Consider the following 24,926-nt stretch of genomic DNA (forward strand, 5'->3'; position numbering starts at 1 on the left):
GCTTATATTAGAAAAAGTCAGTTTATAGTGACAAATCCCGTATACAACTTCATAATTAAGCAACGTTGGTATAATATGGTAATTACTGCTGTATTGGGGTCACTTAAAAAACTTTTTTTGGACAAATCAAACAAAACAAAAAAAATTTCTGAACTTTTACTAGGAATAGAGTATAATTGTTTGGGGTGCACTATGAATGAATCACTTAAATGATAAATCAAGCGTTTTAGTACAAACTAACAGTACAATATAATAATTTATAACAGTTATTGTTATATAATAACTTATATAACTTATAACGTAAAATCATATATCTGTTAAAAAAATCAGAATTTTTATACTATATATAATATATAAAACACTACAAATTATCACTAAGGCACCACTACTACATACCCACATACATTACACCTCTACTATTACATTTTCTACCCGTACAAGTGCAACACTACTTTACACGTATATATAATCTGCAGGCGGCCACAGAAAAATTAAAAATCAAGTGGGAAATTTACAAAGCACTTTTTCTTTGAAATTTTCGTGCAACACCTTTTTTAAATCCACCACCATATTTATAAGTATCATGCATTCCAAAGCATTTTTATTCAGGTTAACATGTTGTTATCAATCAACCATGCAAATATTCTACCAATTCGATTTTAAGCCGCGAGACTTTAAATTTCTGGGGCCGCCCCACTGATCAACTTTAACTCAGCGGGCGCTTTTTTATTAGCGTTTCAAAGCGCTCGCGAAATCGCTACCAAACTGGTGGCTATAACACCTACGTGGGAGTGTACGTGAACAGGGTAGCCAGGCTGTAAATGGTGACGATAAAGCCCACCACAGTAGGATAGATGAGCATCTCCGTGTAATAGCCGAGCCATGCAAAGTAGAGGGCCACCTTGTCGCCGAGGTACTGCCTGCTCCCATTGGTCGAGCCGCAGGTCACGTGGGCGTCGCGTTGTCCAATGGCGTGGCGCGTCGTGCAAAGCGCAGCCGATTGGTGGAACGGAACGGGATTGGGCGAAAACGGAAAAGAAAAAACATCGACATGCATTTAGCCACCCGGCTTGCAAAGTAAAAGCTAAAAGCTACGTTTTTGGGGTAGTGTTGGGGCTGGGCGCAAGCTTGTTTCAGCTTGCAAGAGACTGTCAGCAAATTGGTTTTGTCAGCATAAGGCTACTTGCTGGGATATGTTTCTTTAGAAGAAATACTTATCAACTAACGATTTGTAACCGCTGTCTGCAAAAATCGTTTCTCGCAGGAAACCTTTGGTTTTGATTGAACTTCAGGCAAAAACTGGTAGCGTTTTTACGTTTTGCCAGAATTTACGTTGATACTCTGTTCTACCTTTTCGGAAATATCAGCTGTTTTTTAACTGATTAAAATCGCCAATTTATTTGAATTATTACGAAAAATGCTTTCTGTTTCTATCTTTTTCAAATAGTTTTCTGAGTCGTAAAAGCAAACGTTTTTAAAGCAGTCGCGTAAGCTGGATATACGTTGTGCGGTTAAGCCAAAATATCTACTGTATATATACAGGCCAGGAACCAAAGTTCTAAATTCGTCGTGCAAATCCGCAACGCGAAAAGAACACTAAGGCATATCACGTGACGAATTAATATTTCACAAGCGGCGCGTTTCAACAGATTGCTTTTAACCGCGCTAAAATTGCACAACACTTACAATAATCAACGTACGGTTGGTCGAGATAGTTGCCCAAATGACGTGAAATTTGGTTTTATTAGAGTTTGACTTTAATGAGGCCCTAAAATTTGAATCGATTTTATTGTCAAAAATGGGATTTTTCTACTTCAGGGGTGCTTAAACTTGTTTTGGCGCAGATCCCTTTTATAAACTTGTTTTGTCGCGCCTGTTTCAGGCCAGCAAATGTGAGAGTGAACTCTAGTACAACATACATTTGAAAAGAAGGCAGCAAACCCTTTTTAAACTACTTTTTTTCTGCTTTTGAAATAATTATTTATTTTACAAATATACATCATTATTATAATTACAGCAGATGGAACCCCTAATACTAGTTCACGTACTGGTACTACTAAGGGGTCCATGGACTCCGGGACCCCTGTTCTATACTCATATTTCAATAACTATGTTAGACGTCCTGATTAAATATTTTTCTGCTGTTTATATAGTGGGAAAGTACATTTGCGAGATCCATTTAAAAAGTTTGGAAGAACCGCGGTTCACGGTAGTTAAGGCTTTCGAGGTCCTCGTTTCAAAGACCTCGCGCCTCGCAACAGACAGCAGAGTAAGTGACTTAGGCATTCGCGTCACATGCCACCAACACCGAGTGAACAAGTTAATACATTGAAGGTGACCTAGTATAAACTGCACAATAGGTCAATATCCCGCCTATAACCACCAACATCCAACAGCCATGCCCCACAAAAATAAACGATTGCAAACCACACGTTTTTTTACAGAATTTTAGCGTTTTTGTCTCAATTTCGAATAAAGCCGTAATTGGAGCTCGTGTTTGGCCCACTTTAGATCAGTTGCTTCCCAATTTTTCGCAAGCGATAGCCAGTAATCAGTTTCGGCCAATTTTTAGCGAATTTTTCTAAGCTCACGCAACTTTAGGCCTTAATTCAAAGCTCAAAAACGCGCGGTTGGTCGTTTTTTAGTGGGGCAGGGCATTAGGGCATTCCCACCCCTACAAACAGTAGCAAGCACCGCGCATACAAGCGACCCGTTTAGGGCTCGCCAATACCTGATGTTCTCCCAAAGAATCAGGGTGGCCAATCCATAGGCAAAAGCGGCCATACCCACCAGGCTTGGAATCCACAGCATCGTGGTGTAATAGCCCACGAAGGCGAAATAGAGGCCCACCTTGTCACCTAGATATATCCTGCGGCGCGGCGGCCATATTTAGCGCTTAGAGTTCATTAAACGGTTAGAAGATGTTGTAGGGGTGTCCATACATTTTTATGAAATCAAATCAAAGACATTCGAAGATTTTTCAAAGAAAAAAAATTGGATCGTTTGACGTAATTCGGATATAATTGGGAAAACAAAACAGTAAGCCATGGTCAGCATAAAATATCAAATAGTTTTAAAAATTGTTTTACTGTTACACTTTAAAGCACATACCTTAAGGTGCACAGATGAATTAATTCAAAGAACATTCGAGGAATTTGGAAAAATATAAGGTTTTTATACGTTTAAATATGCAAATCAACTCAAAGGCAATTTCCATTTAAAGATTAAATCTTTGTTGTAACCGTTATGTTGATTTTTGCTTGAAAGGAAGAGAAATCCCCTTTTTATAGTGTTATTTTTTGATAAAATATACTGCTATACTTTTTTAACTAATATCACTTAACAAGAATAAATTGACACAACCTTGAATTTTCAAATATTTTAAGATAAAAGATACGTTAAATTGGATTTAATAAAGTTCAAGTATTTAAAAAAGCGTTTAATTATGGATGTATCGAAATCACTAACATGAGCTTTTACACCGGATGGATATTTCAACAAAATTATATAAGCAAAAGTCAATTTACCGTATAAGATCTAGCGGCTGGAACTTGTACCACCTTCCCCACCTCGCCCATTCCCAGTAGAGCAGGCGACGCATATTCTCGTTGCTCTTAAGCTTCGTTTCCTTGCTCGTGTGCTTGCCCTAACAAAAAAACACTTTAGTGTGACAGTTAAGAAGCTGGACCATAAAACCACAGGTAAAGGGTTTGGGGTTCGATCCCGGCTGAGGTGATAAAGTGTTGCAACACTTTTTGTAATTTCATGATTTGTTTTTAGAAACAAACCAGTTTAATTTTTGGCATATTAAAAATTGTTTTTTTAAGTTCTTCAAGTTTAACTAAATTAGCCAACTAAAGCTCTAGCCTAAAATTAAAAAAACATTGAAAATCGCATTTTCCTTATTAAGATTTAAATATAAAGTCTGAAAGGTCAAAGCTAATTCTACTACGTTAACTGTAAGTGTTCTCCAACCTTTTTGCATATCGCCATGTGTGATAACTGATACGTGCTGAAAACTACTAAAAACATGATCTAACAAGTAGACGCCTTCAGAATACACTTTTTACCACATAGAAATAACCATAAATGTGCTTATTTTCAAAAACAGTTTAAAAACTTGACTGGACTAAAAGGAATTCTGCAACAGACTGATTTTTGCAGCCCCAATCGTAAACTTGTTATGCTCAAGCTTTTTTGTCTTTTAAAATAACAAGCAAAATTGTAAGCCACACAATAAGTACCTCGTGCAGAGGAAAGGCAGCCTTGTATGCTCCATCTGCGATCAGCTGAACTACTCCGACGTGGATTGGCTTGGGACTGTAGCGAGTCTCACTCATTAGTCGATAAGCCTGTGGATATAGCTGCTGTCAATGTGGGTTTGGGTGTAAAAATTTTGAAACATATACAAGGGTTTGTACTGTAAGTCATTTTGTGCTGTTATATGTAGACGAGATAGTTTTATGATATCATGAGACAAGGGTGAATGAAATTTGTAGATAGATGCTAGGGCAAAACAAAACTAAAAAAAGTTTAAAAAGCACTGTACTATAGCATTGTGTTGGCGTTCCAATAGAATAGTACACATTATTGACGCCACAATGACTTGGAACTGCAGTAAAACCAGGAAGAAATGCTGAGATTGTAAAAATGTAACGTTTTTTTTGGGTGTATTATTTTTAGTTTTGACACAAAAACTTAAAAAAAATTATATATATAACATACAATCGATTTACAAAAAAAATGTTGTTGAACAAAGAACTTAATTTACGAGTAGAAATATCCGATAATTTCGTATCGGAGCCTATGCCCGATGCCAAGTGGTATAGTATCGGTACTCGTTCGATAATAGCGTGATATCGGTGCCGATTCGATACCAAATTAATATCGGGATTTTGGCCATGATTTGCAATTCAACGCAGTGATTTCCGCTTTAAAGGTGAATCAAAACAGCTAGGTTAAAAACTAAAGGTAACTATAATAACTATACTTCTTAACGCAAATTTTGGTTTAATAACCTAATATTAATTACTATTGAACGTTTCAATTTTATCTGTTTTGCTTGTTTAAGCATGGTAGTGACGTCATTTGGTATCAGATCGGTTCGCGATACTTCTTGTCTAATATACCGTGTATCGGTATCGGAATAAATGTCTAGTATCGAACAACCTTATTCGGGAGCAATTAAAATGCTTCATGCAACTCACGATCCTGGAACGTTCCGAAGTGCTAAAGAAGTGATTCTTGTCTTTGATGTCGAAGAAGTCCATCTTCTCCTTGGTGAACTCGGCAGTATAGCAGTCGTCGTCCGCCTGACAAGCAAGGTACTTTTTTGTAACATCAAAAAAATCAAGGACCTGTCCGTTTCTCGCTTGTTTAGGTGCAAAAGAGACAACAATCATTGCGATTTGAAAGGTTAAAGAATTTACAATTGAATTTGTTTCGTTTTTAACCAACAAATCAAATCGAAACATTTTTTTTGAATGAAAAAATACAGCAAATACTGTCCAATACATTTGTCCAAATCAGACATACACAACTTTATAAAGTAAAAACACAGTTCGAGCTGAAACTAATGCGATAAACTAGGCCTGGGTGGTTAATTATACCGGCTCGCGTATACCGTATAAGATTATAATACTGATAAAATGTCGTTTACTATAATCAAAAACAAATTTGATAAAATTTCAACTGAACAATGACTATAGTTGCTTTAATTTTGTGAATCATGCGCATTTTTAATTAATTTTAATTCGAAAAAATTTTGACCAATTTTGACCTAACGTGTAAATTTTGACACAAATTTAACTTTTTTTGACAAGCCAAAAAATAATTGCCCAATTTATATTTATACGGTTAAAAAATCGTTTTATAAAATATTTTCGAGTTAAAACAACGGTTAGATTATTGCGATAGCGTCTACACTCTACACCGTTAGTGCATTTGGGGCCCGTAAAATTGACAGCTAATTAGGCTTTCGAAACCGGCCAATATGAACCAGACGACAACAAATCAATACATGGTTAATAATTCATAATGCAGGCGCCGCAACAGCAAAACCATTGAACATAACACGCCAATACGCAGATTTTAAGCACAAAAATAGAAGGATAACGATAAACACATGTAGTCGTTGAAAGGTTAACTTAAAATTTTAGAACTTCTTTTATTGAATTGTTTAAATATTGTTTTAGCCACTTTTAACTTTTGCATATATGGCGCTATGCAGGTTGCCGGGTTTGACAGTATTAACATTTTCGGTAACTTCTCAAATATTCGAGCGATTTTTTTTGACAACACTGAACACTGAACAGTCGCTCTTACAAGCAACGCCTAGTTTAACGCCTGTAACACTTTTGGGACCGATGTACATTGCAAGAACAGAATACCTCGACATTAAATAGGAGTATTAAACTACTTTTTCAAGCAAGGAGAGAAAAGTGCAGAAATTTGCGTCCTGAACAAACTATTAAAACAATAGAATAGAAAATATGTCAAGCTCTTTTTCTCGAAAATATGGTAAAAAATAAAGCTTTTTTTCCTCATTTTCCCTAAAATTAAATCTGAAGTAAAATTTTTGTCAGTTTTTCGAGCCACATGTATAACATAAAATACCACAAAAACGTTTGCACAACAAAGTTGGCAGACACCGAAAAATCAAAGGAAAGTGACCAATGTCTTATTTCGGGTATAGGTATGGGGACGAAAAAACAAGTAGAACACATCCCTAATCAACAATCCTGGTATACAATTTATCAAAAAGTTAATGCTTTACGAGCGTTGGCGTGACTGTACTGGATAGCTAGATCTGAAACACTTTTCCATCAAGTATGTTAAAAAATGCATTTTTTCTAAATCCAAACTAAAAAAAAGTAACACTAGCACCCTACGGTTGCACGATAAAGTAACCCATGAAAAGCCGCAAAAGCCCAAAATACCCCCTCCCTGACTTACCCTTTCATTGACTTCTTCGCTGTCCAGGATGCAGGGCTTGAGGACCTTCATGAGGAGGTTAGTGCAAGAGGTGCAGTCCAACTCATCCTCCTTATCCAGCGGATCGGTGATGCGGTCCTCCTTGAGCGGCATCTTCATCTTCATCCTCTCGGCCGCGCGGATCGCAACTTCCCAGGGAACGTGAACCTTCACGAAGCAGGTCTTCTGGTCTTGAGACTCCTGCACAAAATGATGTGGGTTCGTTAACGCGTTTCGACAAGCCAAGGTAGAACTTTATAAAGTTGGAGTGGACAAAAATACGCTATTTTAGTGTTTTCGCTGGATTGCTGAAGCAAATACAAGGTTTGTGTAGAAAATTTAGGGCAAAAATGCGCTAAAAGTGGGACTTTGAAATCGAAAAGCCATATTTCAAACTTAAACTTATGGGGGCCTAAAAATGTAGTAAAACAAAAATAAGAGCTTGCAATGTGGCCTATTGCCCTTAAAGCCACAACAAAAACTTACTGCCCCAAATTACAGGACTTATTCAAAACATATATATATATATAAGTCGGCGCCAAACCTCCTTTGGCTCGCGTTCAAGCTGCAATCCTTTCTTCTCCAGTCCTCGCTCGAACCTCTCCCTCTTCTCCGCGCATTTTGTGTCCTCTTCATCCTCCTCGTAAGCAATGACGTAATCGATGTAGCGCACGCCGTCTTTGAAGTAGAGCGTCGCTTTCGGAATCTGTGCGACATTTGACTTTGTTATACAGATATCTTGTGGAATAGTGATGATGTTGACCTATAGACAGGGATACCGCATCGTCCTTTTTAATTTTTCAAGGTCTCATTTTAGTCTTGATCGTGAATTTGTTCTCATTTCGCGCAGGGTGGCCAGAAAAAACACCATCGCGTAAGGTAGTTTGATTTCCGTAAATTGTAGCAGCGTACAAATCGCAGATGTGTTATTCTACAGTAGTTGTCTGTCGTAAAGACAACCACAATGTCAGGGCACCATGTACTTGGGTATGGAAACGCGTTTTAAAATGTAAACGCGACATTTAGCGCAACAACCTATGCTTTGAAGCTCTCGTTAGCCTATAGACAGGGATGGCAAGTAAAAAGTGACCTCAGTTTCGAGGTCTTCATCTCAAATTTCTTCTCATTGTCCAGTTTTTCCTGTAGTCCTTGAGTGGCGGATTGGTGGTAACCCTGCCATTGGTTTTGTGACAGTAGGTCTGATACAAACTTTATAAACAACCAATCAATTTGACATTTTTCTGCAGCAGTTGACATATATCGATAAGCTGTCGAAAGATTGGGGGTAAATACAGTGATGGGATTGGGAATAAAGATACTGTCGCTTTTCGATGTGTTGTGTCATTCTCTGCCGTCGAAAATCAATATCTAAAATAAGATCAAGCGCTAAATCGATATAAAGGCATAAAACGCTCACGCTTAAGCAAGTTGCATAAAATAAAGTACAAAGAACTAAATGACTGGTCTACTGCGTGCGCCAAAAAATCGCCAAACTCTTTTGTTAATTAAATTGATTACATACTTGTATTACACGTTTATTTGTGCAATGCACACATTACAAACGCAGTTATTGGTTACAGGAAGATCACCTTAAAAGCAGTAGAAGTTTTCTTATCCTACCTTCTTACCCGGTGGAACGCAAAGTTTTTGCCGTGCACTTTTAACTGAGATATCTATTTAAACATTGGTTGGAGCACATAAAGCACTAACCTACTGGAACACATGATACAATTTGTTTTCGGAATCATTTTGTCTTTGTAACAGAAGCACTGTATAGTGCTAAAGATTCACCGGTTTGCCCGAAGAAAAAAGTTTGTTAAATTGCTGCGCGATTTAAAAAGGATAAAAAGCGCTGCACTATGCAATATCTCATTTGCAATTAAATTTGGGAGAAGCGGACTAATTTTCTTGTTTTCAGTGTAAACAAACGTGGCCAAGTCAAGTCTGACCGTAAAAACGTGCAGCCTATTCAATATAACTGCTGGTTCAAGCACACAGGCAAATACTCATGCTTTTGCTGTATGGAATACCAAGTAAAAGCGAATTCCGAAAGGCTGCGAGCTTATTTTGGGTCATTAGAAGAGCTTATCTGGTCATTAGAAGAGCTTTGTGTTTTACCAAAAGGCGTTGTGAACGCCAAACAAGTTAATTTGACGTTCCGAATGTTGGATTTAGAAAATTAGTGATAATAAGCAATATATGTATATATAAAATAGCTAAACAGATTATCAGCGACCAACTTGTTATTCTTGAAATAAAAAATATTTTAGAATAATTATAAAACGTGGTAACATAACAAAAAAAGATTTTTTGTAGCTTTGTTAACTTTATTGTTTTCTGAATATTCGTGTAAATCTTAATTGACTGAATTTTAAACAATCCTACATGATTTTTACCATCTTGAGTATCTACTTAGAAGAATTGTCATACTAAAACGGCACAAAATATTAATGGCCCTGCATAAATCTGATTCATCTTAACAGTTGATAGTTCAGGAAGTTTCAATCATCAACAAGTACCTTTTCACTCCGTTCGTCAAAGCAGCAACCAAAGCAGCTGAAGCACATGGCATTTATCTCTAACTAAGGTATTATAAACAAAAATATGAATAAAGATTAGTTTCAGAATTCTCATAGATTTATTATCCTGTGCATCTTTTTTCAGATTTTTTCTGCTCAACAGCTTGTTTTAACTTGTTTACCGAACCTACCTAACTTTCTTGCCATATATCTCTACCTTACAACAGCATTAATCAAACTGCTCATACCTGTAGATTTTTTAAGACTTATTTAAAGTAAAAGTTGCTCATCATAAATTATACAATTGTTCACTAAGCTAGTATTTAAGCTGACATACTTGGAATCTTATCTTACCTTATCGTCAAGATCACCTAAAATCTCGGTCACTTTCGATATCCACCCACAGCAAAGCCAACCAGGTGACTTAGAAAAAGGCGCCTGCATCTGGCCTAAATAATTTGACAGCTATCGCAACAAACACTTGTTTTTCAAAAGCGCATAAATGTTTTCTCTTGCAATAAAGATAACACTTTTTATGTTTTGCCAGCATAACAAAGTGCATTATGACGGCCTTTTTAAAACACAAGGCATCATTGTTCAAACAACGATGTCAGTACGTAACTACTAACTAGTCTAAAATGTGTTCTGCGTGGGAATACACCGGTAGACAAGTCACTAGAAAACCGTACCGAGTAGTCATTATTCAATTGGAATGTATTGCTTCCGCATTTGCTTACGGTAGCCTCACCTCTTTTGAATGCGGTCACCAAGGCACCGCTAAGGCTGTTTGTTTTTAAATCCGCTTGTTTTAGCCTCTCTTTCATGAACGTCTTACATGCAAATTTTTGACTACCCACAGTTCTAATTTTTAAATAAAACGATACCCGTTAAAAGGCAGAAGTATAATAGTAACCTTAAAATCAGATAAAAGTTTGCTATATCTGTAAATTCCCTGGCAATGACCAACGCTGTAGCTTGACTGACTGTCCTATTTTTTGGACTCTCTCCAATGGCTACAACACAATAACCTTACTGTACTGTGCCACAAACCTCAATTAACTCCCTGGAGAACGCTTAATAACGCCGACGCCCGACGCCCGACACCCATCTCTCTCAGCTGCATAATGGATTATGTTTATATCCTGCAGACTCAAATGCCTTTTCCACGCTACAGTTTCAATCACCTCGTAGGTTCAAGCCAATCCCAACCACAAACCTGATTTGCAAAATATTTCTTCACGCCTTAGGCAAGGTATATGCCAAGGCGAACTTTGCCAAGAATACGCAATAGTGTTCGACTAGCTTTGTAAAATAATTTTGCACTTTTACAGCCTAAATGACTCCGCTGTTTACTTTTTCTTACAAAATCGTGCGATATAGCAGTGGTTTTTAATTGTCGATCAAGTTCGGGATGTTGGTCAAGTTTTTTATTGGCTAATTTTTGGATATAGGTATACATTTAAAAAAGATTAAGTAAAACTAGCTATACCCTTACACCTGCTTAAACATGATTTTAAACATGCTTGGGTTAAAAAGAAGACCGAGTAAAAAATGTTCTGCTAAATTCAGCAAATGATAGATTTAGCAAATATTTTTTTTTATCCTATGGGTCGCACCGAAATTGGGTCGATGTTTGATTTGGTTGGACCGCCGACTGAAGTAGTTTACATGGTTTACAAAGACATGGGCCATATTAATTCATTTCACTTTCAGCTTACAAAACGTTCAGTGAAAAGAATTGGGTCGCCAAACATTTGTTGTTAAACTTACGCTTAGAGTTTGGCCTGCCACGGAAAAAAACATAAAAACACTGGTTTAGCAGGTTTGCATCGGTCAACAATAAACAATTCGTAGGATTCGTGTCAACTGTAAAACCGGTTTTTAGTGACCACCTCGTTTTGCCTATGTCAAATGTCACAGACTAGATTGCAATCATAGTATAGTAAGACAATCGTAAATTGCCTCGTCATTTTAAGGCCGTTGTAAATCTATTTATGAGTTTTTCCAAACCAAAATACAACACTTTTTTTACTTGTTATTGTTTTAAGTGCCTTGTCGCGCGAGAAAACTAAAATGGGGAAAAAAACTGTGTCAGTACTTCTTAAACTTTTTTTAACGCGAACTCCATAAAAAAAATTTACTATGGACCAGGGTCGGCGTAAATTTTTTGAGTAAGTTGACGTCATCAAGCAAGTAGACTAAGGAAACTTGCTGTTATCGGTCAAACTAATATGAAACTGGAAAGGAGTCTAAATACATTTAAGAAAAAGGCGCCAGAGCGTGTTTTTTAAATAAATTCACTTTCTTTACCAAATGCGTTTTATTTTAATTGTTTACTAAGATGTCAATTAGGCCTTTATAACCCCCTATAATAGTCCGCGTCCCCCTAATAGGTTCAACGAACCCTAGTTTAAGAACCCCTGAACTACATAAAACAAATGTAGTTTACAAATCCTAAAAAGGGATTCAATAGGTACCATATAGATTAAGCACAGTTTCTTTTTACGCGATGGAATTGGCATTTTAAATACCGTCTTTCACCATTTTTTTTCAACATCTGCACCCACCTTTATTCCTTGCATGAGGTTACTTGTCGACGCAAAGGTTTCGCTTGACTCCCCACTGTGTTCCAAGTCGCCCTCGCTAGCGACACTATGCGGATGTGAAGCGGACGGTAAACTCCCGGATTTTTCGGGGATAGCATCGAACTTATCTGCTCGACTGTTCTCGTTGCTCATGATTCAGTTTTACCAGTTACTTTTAAAATGGGATAAATCACTTCATAAACCGCATGATACCGCCTTCTAGTTCGCCAAATTTTGGACAAAAGGAACAAATTAAATACAAAACCAACGCTGTTGGCTTACAACTAACAATACATACAATACTATGATATTACCACTTTTTATACTAAGTATGTTTCAGCTAATAGTATACCATAGCGTATATACACTTAAACGTGATCTAACTCTAACAAAACCTGTATCAACTTTCTACAAATCTTTGCCCTGTTTACAAACAAACCAGTTTTGCTGACAACTACGTAAAACACATATGGATTAGAACGCTCCAGTGCGTTTGAAACCAAAGTAAATAAGTCTATCGTAACTTGGTGCCCTGTAGATTTAGGCGACCTGCTCTCGAAACTGGATACGGACATTACACCTTCGAAGTGGCCGATCAACTAGTTCGGACAGCGAGGCCATGCATTATTCAGGGACAAAATGCAGTCGCGAGCGCTCTTGCAAACAGGTTACACGCCAACCGAGAAATTAGCAGAAAGTGCGAATTGTTTGAAAACACGCGATTGTGATTTGCCGCGGTCAAAATGTGCATAGGGGTTAAGTAAAATTGCCTACTTTCTATCGGTATTTTGAATTTTTGAAACCGCTAGCTTACGATTTTAAACCGTTTTCAGGGTTACTTGGAATTTTGACATTCGTAGATATGTTCGTGCCCAAACTTCGTGGCTTTCGGAAAAGTAGTTTTGAGAAGTTCTAAACGTCATAAATGCATTAAATCTAGAAAATACTAATATCTGCAGTCATCTTCTAAAGTATTTTTCTTTGACAAGTGCGATAAACCAAGTAACTCTTTTAAACCAACTACAACTTATATTAAAACAATAACATGAATAATATGATGTTACAGCTATAGTAACAAAACCATTTCGTTTTGTTGTAAGGTACAAATATTTAGTTCTAATTATTTGGGGTTTACATGGTTGATATAATTTGTTTAACCGCAGGGTCCGGTCAACAAACGGAATGCTGGAAACACTGTTTACAGCATATCTTGTCACAGATTACGGCCCTGTACTAAAACCCGAGCCAGACCTTGTAAAATATTAATTTTGCGCTGTTTTAAGCCAGACGAGGACATGGGGCAATAAAACGCCAACGTTTCCCTCTTTTAACACGCTGCGCTTGATTACCTAATTGTAAAACTGCTCAGTCTACCCGCCAAACTCACGTTACACTCGGCTACACTACACTACACTACACATGTACACTTTATAAAGGCTTCATGTGACCCTAAGTGTAACTCAAGCGAAATCATAACCTAAAAAGCACTTCTACTGAAATCAGAAGCTTTATAAAGACCATAGAAAGTTGGCCTTTCTTCTCTCTTGCTAGGCTTTACATTAAATTGTATTTCACATACTTCTTTGCAAAGCTGTCAGGATGTGTTTGATTTTCGCACTTCCACCTTTTGACAACAAGCCTCTCTGTGCAGTGTTTGAGTGCTCATTGAATAGTAGTGTTTGACTAGCGTGGAATACAACGAAGAAGGGCCGAAAATCAATAAATTGTCCATTGTCGACCACGAAGGAAGTGTATCGCTCGTTCGCAGCATCAGTAACTATTCACATTAGAACGGATTTTTTTTATGTAGTACAGCATTACGGATATGGAAGTGTTTTGCCATAACAGAAGGCTATACAGTAGACATACTAGATACATCAACACATTGCCATGAGATGCAGCAGTACTAGACCACTAACCTAGTGTATCGCATGTTCGCAGCAACAGAAGTTATCTCACGGTCCACATTCAATGGGATTTTTAATGTAGGACAACACTGCGGATATGGAAGTGCTATTGCTTATACAGCAGGCCATAGACATTCACACAACAAACTGTATATTCAAAAAAACTAAAATAAAGTTAAAATGATAATTGTTAAAAGTGTTTAAGAGTTTAAATTGCTATAAAACACACAAGAAAATAACGCTGTTTTACCACATTTTATCTTATCATTTTAGTAAAAAAGAAGTTAAGCCGTTTACATTACCGGTATGAAACATTTATTGTCGACAAAATACCCCTTTGTCAATAAAAGCAGCACTGGCTATGTTACGATATTATTAATGATTTACGTTGAATTGAACCGGAAAGGCATTAACAATCAGCAACGTTTAAGACGAGGCAAAAACAGTCAGTGTAGAACGTGGACCCTTTAAGACTAAGTAGTATTTGTAAAAACGACTTTTATCGCTTTTCATATCACCAGTTATGATTTTGGGTAAGGACACTCAAGTATTCTAATCGCTATCCAAGCGTTAGGTTGTGTCCAATCATGCGTAGCGATAATTAGGCCTCATTTTAAAATGACAAACTCCACCGATTAACTGCCTTATCTTTTCTTAAACTATTAACTGTAAGGTTAATTTAAATACAATAAAATTGCCCTGGTAGGCTATATTAAATACGGTGCTTGGGATCTAACAATTCAGTTGTAGGCCTACCTATTTCTTAGTGTATTTTAATACACATGGTGGTAACGATATCTTGGCTGTGACACAAAAATCAAAAGGATACCTGAACTTACTTTCAACTGTATATCTATACCCCGTCGCTATTTCTAACTACCAATTACCCACTTAGCAAGCCTAATAGAATTAACAGTCTTGTACAAATAACTACCGTACAGGCTATTAGCGACACAGACTACTACTATACAAAGATATACTAAACACTCTGCGCAATCTATTGTCGTTCAGCTAGATTTATAACTATAGCAATCTCGCAGAACGCACGATATATACTGTGAACTAAACTCCCTTGGGAGATTGTTGTACGTTCCATACACGCAAGAGACCCTATAGTTAAACAGCAGGGAAGCACCGAAAGTAATCCAATAATTGTCATAAGCCACGCTAGCAAAACCATTAAGTCAGGGCTACTCAGGTCAGGTTATTGTTATTCAATGGGCCTGGCGGTTCGATGAACTGATTTCATTCTGTGTAAGTTTAGATAGCTCAAAGTAGTAAATCCTATACTGCCATGTAGCGGTACTATAATATTTTATGTGATCAAAGAGTTTGAAACACCACATGACAAAACAATACAATATTACAACCTAAAACATGCTATTTAGCCATATCTGTTTTCGTGCTCTTTTTAACCTAATTTGTTTATAACGAAATACTTTTAGTTTAGGAGAAAACAAAGCCAAACGCGCTATGCCAGTTGTAGCTGCTATTGCATATCACTTAAGATTTTTCAAACAAGCCCCGCCCATCTAGAACTGAACTAAGATGTCGATCAAAGTGCGTTGTCAGACTGGCATATAACGATTTGCAAATCTAGCTTTTGTGCGAAGCTGCGTTGTTCTGTTGTTTTCGCGTAAGGCTGCGGGTAAAATGCAAACAGCTGGCAAAATCAGGGCGGCGAAGCACACTCTGTGCAAGTACGTCGCAAGGCCAGCTAAGTTGGTTCAGCCATTCGCACAGTTGTACTTCTGTGTGTCGGATTCAAGTATAGGCAAACACACACTGTTTGGGCGGAGTGTGATAATAGGAAAACGAACGCTAATTTAGGAAAATAATACTTTGCATGCGACTAATGATAAACCACACTCACTGTTATTGTCGTTTGGCGTTTCGTCAACTTCTAAAGTTTACTGTTTATAACTTATAGGGATATACACTATATTGATAACCGCACCCTTTTATTGTTACCTATAATAGCAGTTAAAATTTGCAATTCGGTTGTTCTACAGATGTCATTACTAAAATATGTTTATGTATACAGTTTTTTTACAGTTTACTCCGGAATTAAAGGTTCTGCCTAACCTCCCGCGGAAATGACTAAATAAACCGCTCAATTGCAAAAAACATTCACAAAATTCACCGACATTTAGGCAATTAATTAAATACAGTATCTATTAGTAGATGATTTGTTACCCCTAGTGCTGCTTATCACTTTAAAATTTAGTCGTGATGACCGTATCTAGTCCGACCACTTGGGCCGTACTCGTCGCTTTAAAAAAAACATTTATTGAAAGTTGTTGCCTAACATCTTTCTTCCTCGCACAAGATAATCCGGCTCTTACCCTTTCGAAATCGGAAGTCTGTCCCGGAACGGGTCCCTTAAGCTGAATGTTTGTCTGTTTCAGCGAACCGGGAGATTGTGAGACGAATCCTGTCACTCCGTCGAAAGCCGGGTTTGGCGTGCCCTGGGTAAAAACAAAAAGTTAAATCCTAATGAAACTATCTTAGTTTTAGGATTTAGGATGTCTGAAACGGACTTTATTCAAAAACCGATACCTAATATTTTGGACTAAAAATATTGCGATCTGATTCTATACAAAATTTCATTTGCCGCTTGGCGACTTTGCTCTCTTACAACATGCCCCTTCCAACATTACAGTTATGTCCTATTGTCCTGTATTTTGTAAAAATAAAACTAACGTATACTTTGACTACTGTTATTCCCGCAAATTGCTTTTCAACCGGTAGGCCACAATGCCACGTATTGTGGACCCTTAAATAGTTTTTTTTATAGCAGTTGGGACGCCGGGCAAATGTAGCGTATTTTACAACATATTTTAACTATATATAACAGTAGGATTAGGTAGAGTGAATAAATATAAATTGATTAAAATATAGTGGTGTTTCATGTTAAAATGTGTGACATTTACGTACAAGGTAAACGACGACATAATAAAAACTTGGCAAAGCAAAAAAAAAACACAAATAGAATAGCATTTCAATTTTGGGATTTGTAAATTTTCCAGGCTTCCTAATTTTACCATGAAAGCAAACATTTACAACGCCGACGAAAAGTCAATGCAATTCACTTGTATTATACAACTAGCTGAAAATGACAACAAGTGCAAATACGATGCAGCGCTATTATAGTCGTTCATCGCGGATTTAACGTTTAACGATTGGTGTTACGAGGTGTGATTCATATGCCTCACCGAAGCCTGTAAAATAGGGTACACTCTTAAAAAAAAAAACCTTGTTATGAAAACACTTGTTATTCAAGTTTTGACAATATTCATAGGTGCAGCGCATTTTTTAAAGAGAAGCTGCTCGGTTTTAGAGTCTTGTTTTTGTCAACCACCTTGGCGCCTTACTTTATGACTGAAAGAAATTTCTGAGAAGTTAAACATGGCAAAACAAATTGCAAACTTGTATAATGTGGTGCCGTAACCACCAAAGTGGATCAGTGTTGTTATCGTTAATGTCAGACCTGCCTCGCAGTGTTTTTAATTTCCTTGACTTTATTAAATTGTTTTTTGAAATGACTGGTACTTGGGTCATTTAAAAAAACCGACTCATTTAAAAAACTACTTGTTTTAACACTGGTAATGACTCACATTCTTGTCGTGGGACATCTCGCCCTTATCGTCGACTAGCTGCGTGGGTCGACTCAATGTGTCCAGCTGGGGAAGGGTGGGGCCGAGAATGGCCGATGACGTCACTGCGAAGGTGGCCGCCTTAGCGTTGATAGGGGGCAGGGCCCGGGGCAGGGGCTCGGTGTAGGTGGGTGAGGTGAAAGCCTTTTGCACGAATTCGCCGTCTCTGAATTCGACGTCGCCCTTGGTAGGTTCTGGGTAGGTTAAAGAGAGAATGTTGCAAAATTAGCTCAAATATAATTCTGTGTCCAAAGCAAACATCTTTTGTAAAACCTTTAACGCACAAAAGTATTCAACATGCCCCTATGGCTTCTTCTGCATTTTATTTCGTGGAATAAAACACCATTCTGTCCTCCATTTATCGTGATATGTCAAACAAAAAAATTGTGTGACACCTTTACAGCAGAAAGGTAAAATAAGAACATGTTTTTCGTACGGTATACAACATTCAGCTCTTAATTCGTCAAATAAACCATCTTTCGATTCTGCATACATAAATTTATACAGTAAGCACATCTTTCGATTCTGTTTATATCAGGGTTTCTTAACCAGGAAAGCGAAACCTTTTCCAAGGGGGTGCGGGGGTTCTGAATCAGACACAGAAAATGAATTACTGTAATTTTTTTTCTTTGCTCAGTTAAATGTAAAACTTCCATTCTGATATTGTGTTACTGTTTTCTAAGTTACTTGTCTAACAATTAAATTTCATAACTTATGATACATAAGCAAATATAGAAGGGTTTGCGAGAATTGGTTGGTGATTTGAAAGGGGTGCAGAAAAGAAAAGCGCCGAGAACCACTGCACTGGTCTATATTGATTTATCCAGCACACTTTTTACTTTAGTTACCTTTGTCGAGTATTTTCCTTTCAGTGAACTTTGCAGTGTGCTAAAAGAGTAAGGCAATTTCTTATTATACGACCTTAGTTTTCCAACTGGGCGCTACACAAAAACTTCTGCAAAGCAAAACCGCAGAAAAGCACATAAAAGCGCGCGACTTTTTTTATTTTGAATGAAACGTACAAAAAATGCAACCTTTACTTCTCCCTAACTTCCTTCCTTTGTGAGCTAATTTGCAAGCTAAAAGCAAAAAGGGTCTCACTATAAATAAAGAATAAACTACTGATTTTAACGACGAACTACTTTTAACGTTATAAACTCGTAAAACAACCTTGGCAACATGCCACACATTGAAGCGATAAAACTTGGCTCTCAGTCTCAACACGCTGCTAGTTTATGACTCATCCTAGCTGGTGCTCTGTTTAATCTGTAGGGCTCGGCAATTGCATACGCGCCCTTGGGTACACACTTTACAATAAATAAGGGTTGCCTGCTGGAATCGCATTGTTTGTCCTCGCTGATTAACGCATACCCGGAAAGGAAAGGCCTTGTATTGTGTGCCGTGCCATCCTGGCCATTTATATGGGGCGTTGTCGACGGGTTACTCATTGTTATGTTCAGCTCGCACACACTGGGTACTCGATGCTTATTGGATGGGCGAAAATTACCAGGGTGGTATTTTAGGAAGGATTTTAAAACCTCGCCTGGCTATCTATAGACTGATTGAAACTGTTATATAGGCGCCTTTGGCGTCTCAGGAAAAATGTTTCCGTTTTGCACCTTTAAAACGTCTTGCGATTAAATAAGACAAAACAATGTGAAGAAGTGTAACAATTACCCTAAATTGGCTATTTTCGACCCTACGTTTTTTGTTGTAACATGAAGATACAACAACCTGAAAGACAGGGACGTAACTTGGTCAGTTCGTACAAACTCCAGTATATAAGAATACACTTTCCTGAGCATATACTTGGTACTTTTCTTTGCACAAAACGCAAACAACTATTTTGGTATTAGCAATTTTTTTAAATATTGCAGATATATGTTAAATAAGAAGCCAACTTTCCTAAAATACAACCCGAAAATAACAAAACAATATTTTAATGTAACTCCGACAATCTGCTGGATACATTATCTAAACTTCACATTATAATTTTCAAGTACTCTGAGTAAATCTAGCAATGTAAGTCCATTTTGGTCTGGGTGCCCAAATCCATCTTCTTCCTTGGGGAGTTTAGGCGCATTTTGTTTTACAGGACATTATCAAGCAGAAACTCATTTTTACTGCTCCCTTATTTGAGCTCCCCTTTCGTGAAAATTTCGCATCCCTGAAAGCTGGCGTGTTATTTCTCAGTGTTCCTCTTGAGAACTCATGCCCTTTTTCACACCATTACTCAGCTAACATAATTGCTCAAAAAACAGGCCCCACATATCTATAATTACTGTGTAAAAACACCGTGGTAAACTATCTGTTTCCAAAGCTGGCAAAAGTCGCCTCGACCTCTTGTACATAACTTGCAATGTTATCAAAGTTTTGGTGTAGGTTAATGTCCATTAAAAATGAAGTCCTCATATAACCATCGTTTTGCATTACACCTTTCAGACGTTTTGGCCACAACGTTAATACAAAAAAGGACCCAAAACAGGGTCAAAATGAAACATAAATCTACAAAAAGTGTCATCTTTACTTGGAGTTGATCTGTCAACACTTACGCATGCTCCCTTTCTGCCCTTTAAACCTAACGTTTCGTGAAATTTTACACGCCACGAGACACAATCGCCAAACCAACTTAACAGTCAATTAGCCAAGCGTTAAAAATTCAACCATTAGCGAAACAACCGCCGTAAAATTCTGACTACAACTTATAACTTATTCTCTGTGCTACAGCTTTTCAACTAGCAGCCTGCTGTAAGCTTTGCTAAACGCGATATTAATCCTAATCATTCTGAGTAAATACGCATAAATCCCACAATATGCGCATTTCAAATTGTTTATCACTCAGGCTTAGCCATTTTCTGCTGAAACAACAAAGGTTCACATTGCACAAAATTTTGTAAAATACCTGACGCTTTAGCTTAAATTGCACAGTGAAACGACCACAACATACACTTTCACTGCGCAACAAAATTCTGCAGTTTTTCCGGTACAAATTTTTACCGTTTTCCGGTTAGCAACCGGCGTGGCTGCCATCAGTTTGACGTATACAGTGCGCTAACGTGTTATCTTTGGCCTGCGGGGGCTACACATTTAGCCTGCGAACTGCTACAAAGCGAAATGGCTTGGCCTCCAGTTGTCTTATTTCGTGACTTCGGGGTATGGCGCTAATCAGTCTCAATTTTAAGAAAAAGGGCCTTCACGTTTGTTTACGTCAGCGCTTTTGGTCCGGCGTCTTTTGCTGAAACCCGATTCGATTTCACATAGCAGACTTTTGCTGTTTATTCTCACAGCTGGCATATAGAGGTATCGAAACCAAACCTTGGCTGTATAAAGTGACTATTTGAAGTATTTCGGTGACAATAACGTTCTCCTCAATTAAATGCCAAGTGGTCTTACAATTATACCTGAACACACGTACAACTCCAGCAAATGTTGCTATATCATTAGTTATGAAATATCTGCTTTCTATAATTATAGTGCCTTTGAAACCGAATCCCGGGTTAAAACTGGCCATAAGACAAAATATAAAACGAACTTTGTAAAAGAAAGGGTTTAGTCGAAAAAATACTTTCATTTCGTGTAGTAGACTTCATTTTAGTTTCACAATTTTTGGACCAAAACATCATGTTTTTCTTTAAATATTTTACGCCGACACTGGTCCAAGTGAACCTAAAACATTTTGACTGGTCTGCTTTGAAAACAGTTTAAGAGCACCTGCTCTACACAATGACATCAGCTATAGGTCAGGGTCTAGGCTTGTGATATTTTTTTGCGATTTGGTTCGACGTGTTTAGCCACTAAACGTTTTACATTGCAGACACGAAAAACTTGACAAACGACTCTTTTCTGAAGCCATCGCCTTTGTTCAGTTGCCTCCGAATCAATTCAACACATAATTTCATCAAATACCATCAGTAACTTTTGTGTTTAAGCTAACCTATATGCTCCTGTTAACTTAATTCGCATGCTCTCAGTTTTTCTCTCATAATCGAGCGCAAATACCATGGTTAGGAAAAGTTATTAGACAGACTACTGTTATTTTGATCTTACTGTCAGCAATTTTAAGTTACGCAACCAAAACTGACCTGAAAAATTGGACATTGCAGAATTTTCGAAACTGGCTTGTAAAACAACAGTATTGTGTATACATCAATGAGATGCTCTCTGTTGGCTGCAAAGGAGCTATGCTAAAGCGTTTTCCCAAATAATTAGATGTCGCCAGCCTAAACTGAAGTGTCTCCTAATGGCACTTGAATGGTCATAAAGGTGGTCTCACGAAACTAGGGTATATCCTGTAGGCAATTTTGGGCATCGCCCATTGCCGTTACCCAAAGACTTCGCGTTTTTTGTAAAACAAATTTAATTTTTTAATTGTAAAGAGAAATAGCAGCTCCATTTACAAGTGCTGACATAGTTTGAGTTATAAAAATATTATGATTTACGCTGGACCCAGTCGATTCGATTGAAAATCGCTTATTGACTTTCCCGGGCATTAAAAAAACGTTTTTTATTCGTTACTTTTCCTCGTTAGAAAGATTATACGCCTGAAACCGAAAAATAGAACTTTTTTAACAAGTTGACGAATAGAGCAAACTATTAGAAAATTGGAATGGTGCAAAAGGTACTTTTATCCAAAAAGTCAATCTTTTTGTTTCGATCATGAATCAAAACAGTGACATTAGTTGTTAGCCTAATAAAAAATAAACATATTTTGCCCTTTAAGTTTAAATGCCTTACTGCTTAAAGGCAAAAAAAAAAACTTACACATCAAACTTTTGGAGCACAATGGCTGGAGGTTATACGTGGTAGTTAGACGTACAATTAATATCAGAGCCCGCATAATTGTAAAAATAAATTTGTGAACTTTTCGATGGTATTAGTTTCCAACATGACAAAGAAGGGACTGACTTGCCTGGTATAAGTCTTGGACCAGTGCTTGTTTTAACATATATAAACTGTTGCTATCAGGCATGGTAATATAAATCAAAAAACAGCTCCTCTGGTAATTGTAATTGTTAACCAACGTTTCGGCAACCTATACAAGCCGCCTTCGTCAGGGTGATTGACACTGAACGTGTTGTAAACGAATAAAGAATTATTTGAAACGCATACAAAGTGCGACCCACTTCTGTATGGGCTTTGATATTCATTCAACGGAACTTTTGGAACTTATTCTCTTCAAGGTAAAATCACGCTAAACACCCTAAACTCTAAAATTCAATACCAACTAAAATCTAGCAATCCTAACCGCCGCAAATATACCTTGAAGACCGTCAACGTCACTGGTGTCTATCGGGGCAATCTTCTTCCTCCTACGCTTCTTCTTAGTGGTGGAGACATCCAAAGGAGGGATCTGGGAATCGGGGACCCCAGGGATCGGGAGCTGCTTGGCCCCCGACTCTGAAAACCCGGCGGGGTAGTGTCCGGCCCATTTGTCCTCCTCAGGGGAAGGCGACCTGGCAACGGGGTCCCTAGCAACGGCCCCGTAACCCCCCGAAGGTGTGACTCCGGCAAATCCAAAGGCGTCTTCCGGATTTTCGAAGAGCTGAACGGACTCGTTTCTTCCTCCTTCGTCATCGGAGTTCATTGGAGCGTAGCCGAGATTCGATTGACCGCTCATTCTGTCTTTCCGCGACATACCAAAGAGGATTGATCAGATTGCTGTCTCTTGTTCATAGACCAGAGTTAATCCAGTTTAATCAAGTTTTTTGGCAGTTTAACTTTTTCATTCAGTCAGTTAAAGTCCACGAACCAATTTTCCGGCTGCTCCAAGCCTTCTTGTGTTCGACCGAAATTCCTAATTTACAATTAATATTGCGCGACCTATATGCGGTTAAAACAACAGTTAAGCTCACAAAACAATAGAACCGATTTGCGACTTTTATCTGAAGTGAAAAATTAACCTACATAACATAGTCTGTGGAAGGTTTGTTTCGTAGCCAGTAGAAAACGTGGCGTATCGATGCAATCCACACACGACCGATTATGGCATTTGATGCTCTTTTTAGCTGCCACGAACTAATTTACCGATGCAATATATATTGACTAATGACCAATACGTTACTAACAGGAGGAGATTCTCGTTTGCTTTCCCTTTACTTTACATTTGACAGTACTCAAATTTAGGATCTTTCTAATTTACCAATGGAGAAAAACACAGAGTTTATCGTTTTTTAAGCGACGATTAAGGATATCTGTTATTAGGTTGTCACCGGCACTACCTGTAAAGGACTTAACAATCAAAAAGCGCGTAAAAAATAGGTCCACTGCTAATCGCGTAAAATACCTTTTGTGGTAAAATTCGATCAAAAGTCAGCAAATATTACCAATAAAGTTGCCTGACAAAATCTGCGCTCAAATCTAATTTTTACACAAGATGGTCCATGGTCGTATCCTTTTCGATCCAAACTGTAACAATGCTGTACGGAAGTCATATATATATAACACTCATTCAATCCCACGCGAACAATACGAGCCGCCATAGATAAACCAGCAACCGTTCGTGCGGAACGGCATAACTGACCGACCGTGCCAGTTGTCCTAACAACCGCCGAACGGCGACCACCAACAAAAGGAACTTTAAGGCGGCCTTTTTTCTACTAAACAACCACCTTTTTGTGGTCGGTGCTTGTTTTTAAGCTGAGCAGATATGTATTTGTGTATTTGTGATCAGGCACGTCTGTTCGTCCTTTTCCCTCTTCTGAAGTGTTAGATTACTTTTCCAATTGCCTTTTTGCCTTTGTTCGTGTTATACACGTTACAGATTTAGCTCACTATTCTGGCTTGCTCTAGTTGCCTTTCTATTTGAAACATTTGCCATTACCGACCTGTGTTAACCTATAATGTCTAGCCAATTATTTCGCTTCGAAGTCTAAGCCAACTTTTACAACCTCTTAAAAAAATAACGCCTTAAAAAGTGAAGCGGCGTCGCCACAACAATAGATATATGTGCAAAGCAAACAAAGTGCCTAGTGTGATCCTATGTTTGCCAGTGGAGTTACCACTCTCGTTATTTCAAATGCAAACGGTGTAAGAGAAAGCCATGCTCCTTTCGTTTCGCTTGGCGTACTTCTTGTTTTTCAGACATTTGCAAGACTAACTGCAAAACCACGAACTCTTACGACTAAACAAGTAGGCTACAGTCGGTCTGTACGGACAGCTAGATTCTTTTGAAGCAATTCCGCTGCTGTTATTACAAGGCGTGGCAGCATCGTTATTCAAATCCATTTTTAAACATTTTCACTCGTATATTGATGTATTGGCGACACGTTAATAAGTAATAACACATTC

The 24,926-nt window shown here is 37.9% G+C and overlaps 1 protein-coding gene across 1 annotated transcript in view; it reads right to left on the reverse strand.

Annotated features, from left to right (window-relative positions):
- Positions 1-23,444, reverse strand: part of LOC146167083 (anoctamin-5-like) — a 40,339-nt gene extending 16,895 nt beyond the window's left edge. The window contains exons 1-9 of the mRNA XM_083390835.1: positions 22,899-23,444; positions 17,601-17,833; positions 16,329-16,451; positions 7,517-7,678; positions 6,955-7,173; positions 5,208-5,312; positions 4,245-4,352; positions 3,528-3,646; positions 786-920 (exon numbers count right to left, since the gene is read on the reverse strand). Coding sequence (XP_083246961.1) covers positions 786-920; positions 3,528-3,646; positions 4,245-4,352; positions 5,208-5,312; positions 6,955-7,173; positions 7,517-7,678; positions 16,329-16,451; positions 17,601-17,833; positions 22,899-23,274 — 1,580 coding nt within the window. The 5' untranslated portion in view covers positions 23,275-23,444. The remainder of the gene's footprint in view (positions 1-785; positions 921-3,527; positions 3,647-4,244; positions 4,353-5,207; positions 5,313-6,954; positions 7,174-7,516; positions 7,679-16,328; positions 16,452-17,600; positions 17,834-22,898) is intronic.
- Between the last annotated feature and the right edge of the window lie 1,482 nt (positions 23,445-24,926).

This window comes from Ascidiella aspersa, chromosome 1 (assembly GCF_963924565.1).
Source record: "Ascidiella aspersa chromosome 1, kaAscAspe10.2, whole genome shotgun sequence".
NCBI lineage: Eukaryota > Metazoa > Chordata > Ascidiacea > Phlebobranchia > Ascidiidae > Ascidiella > Ascidiella aspersa.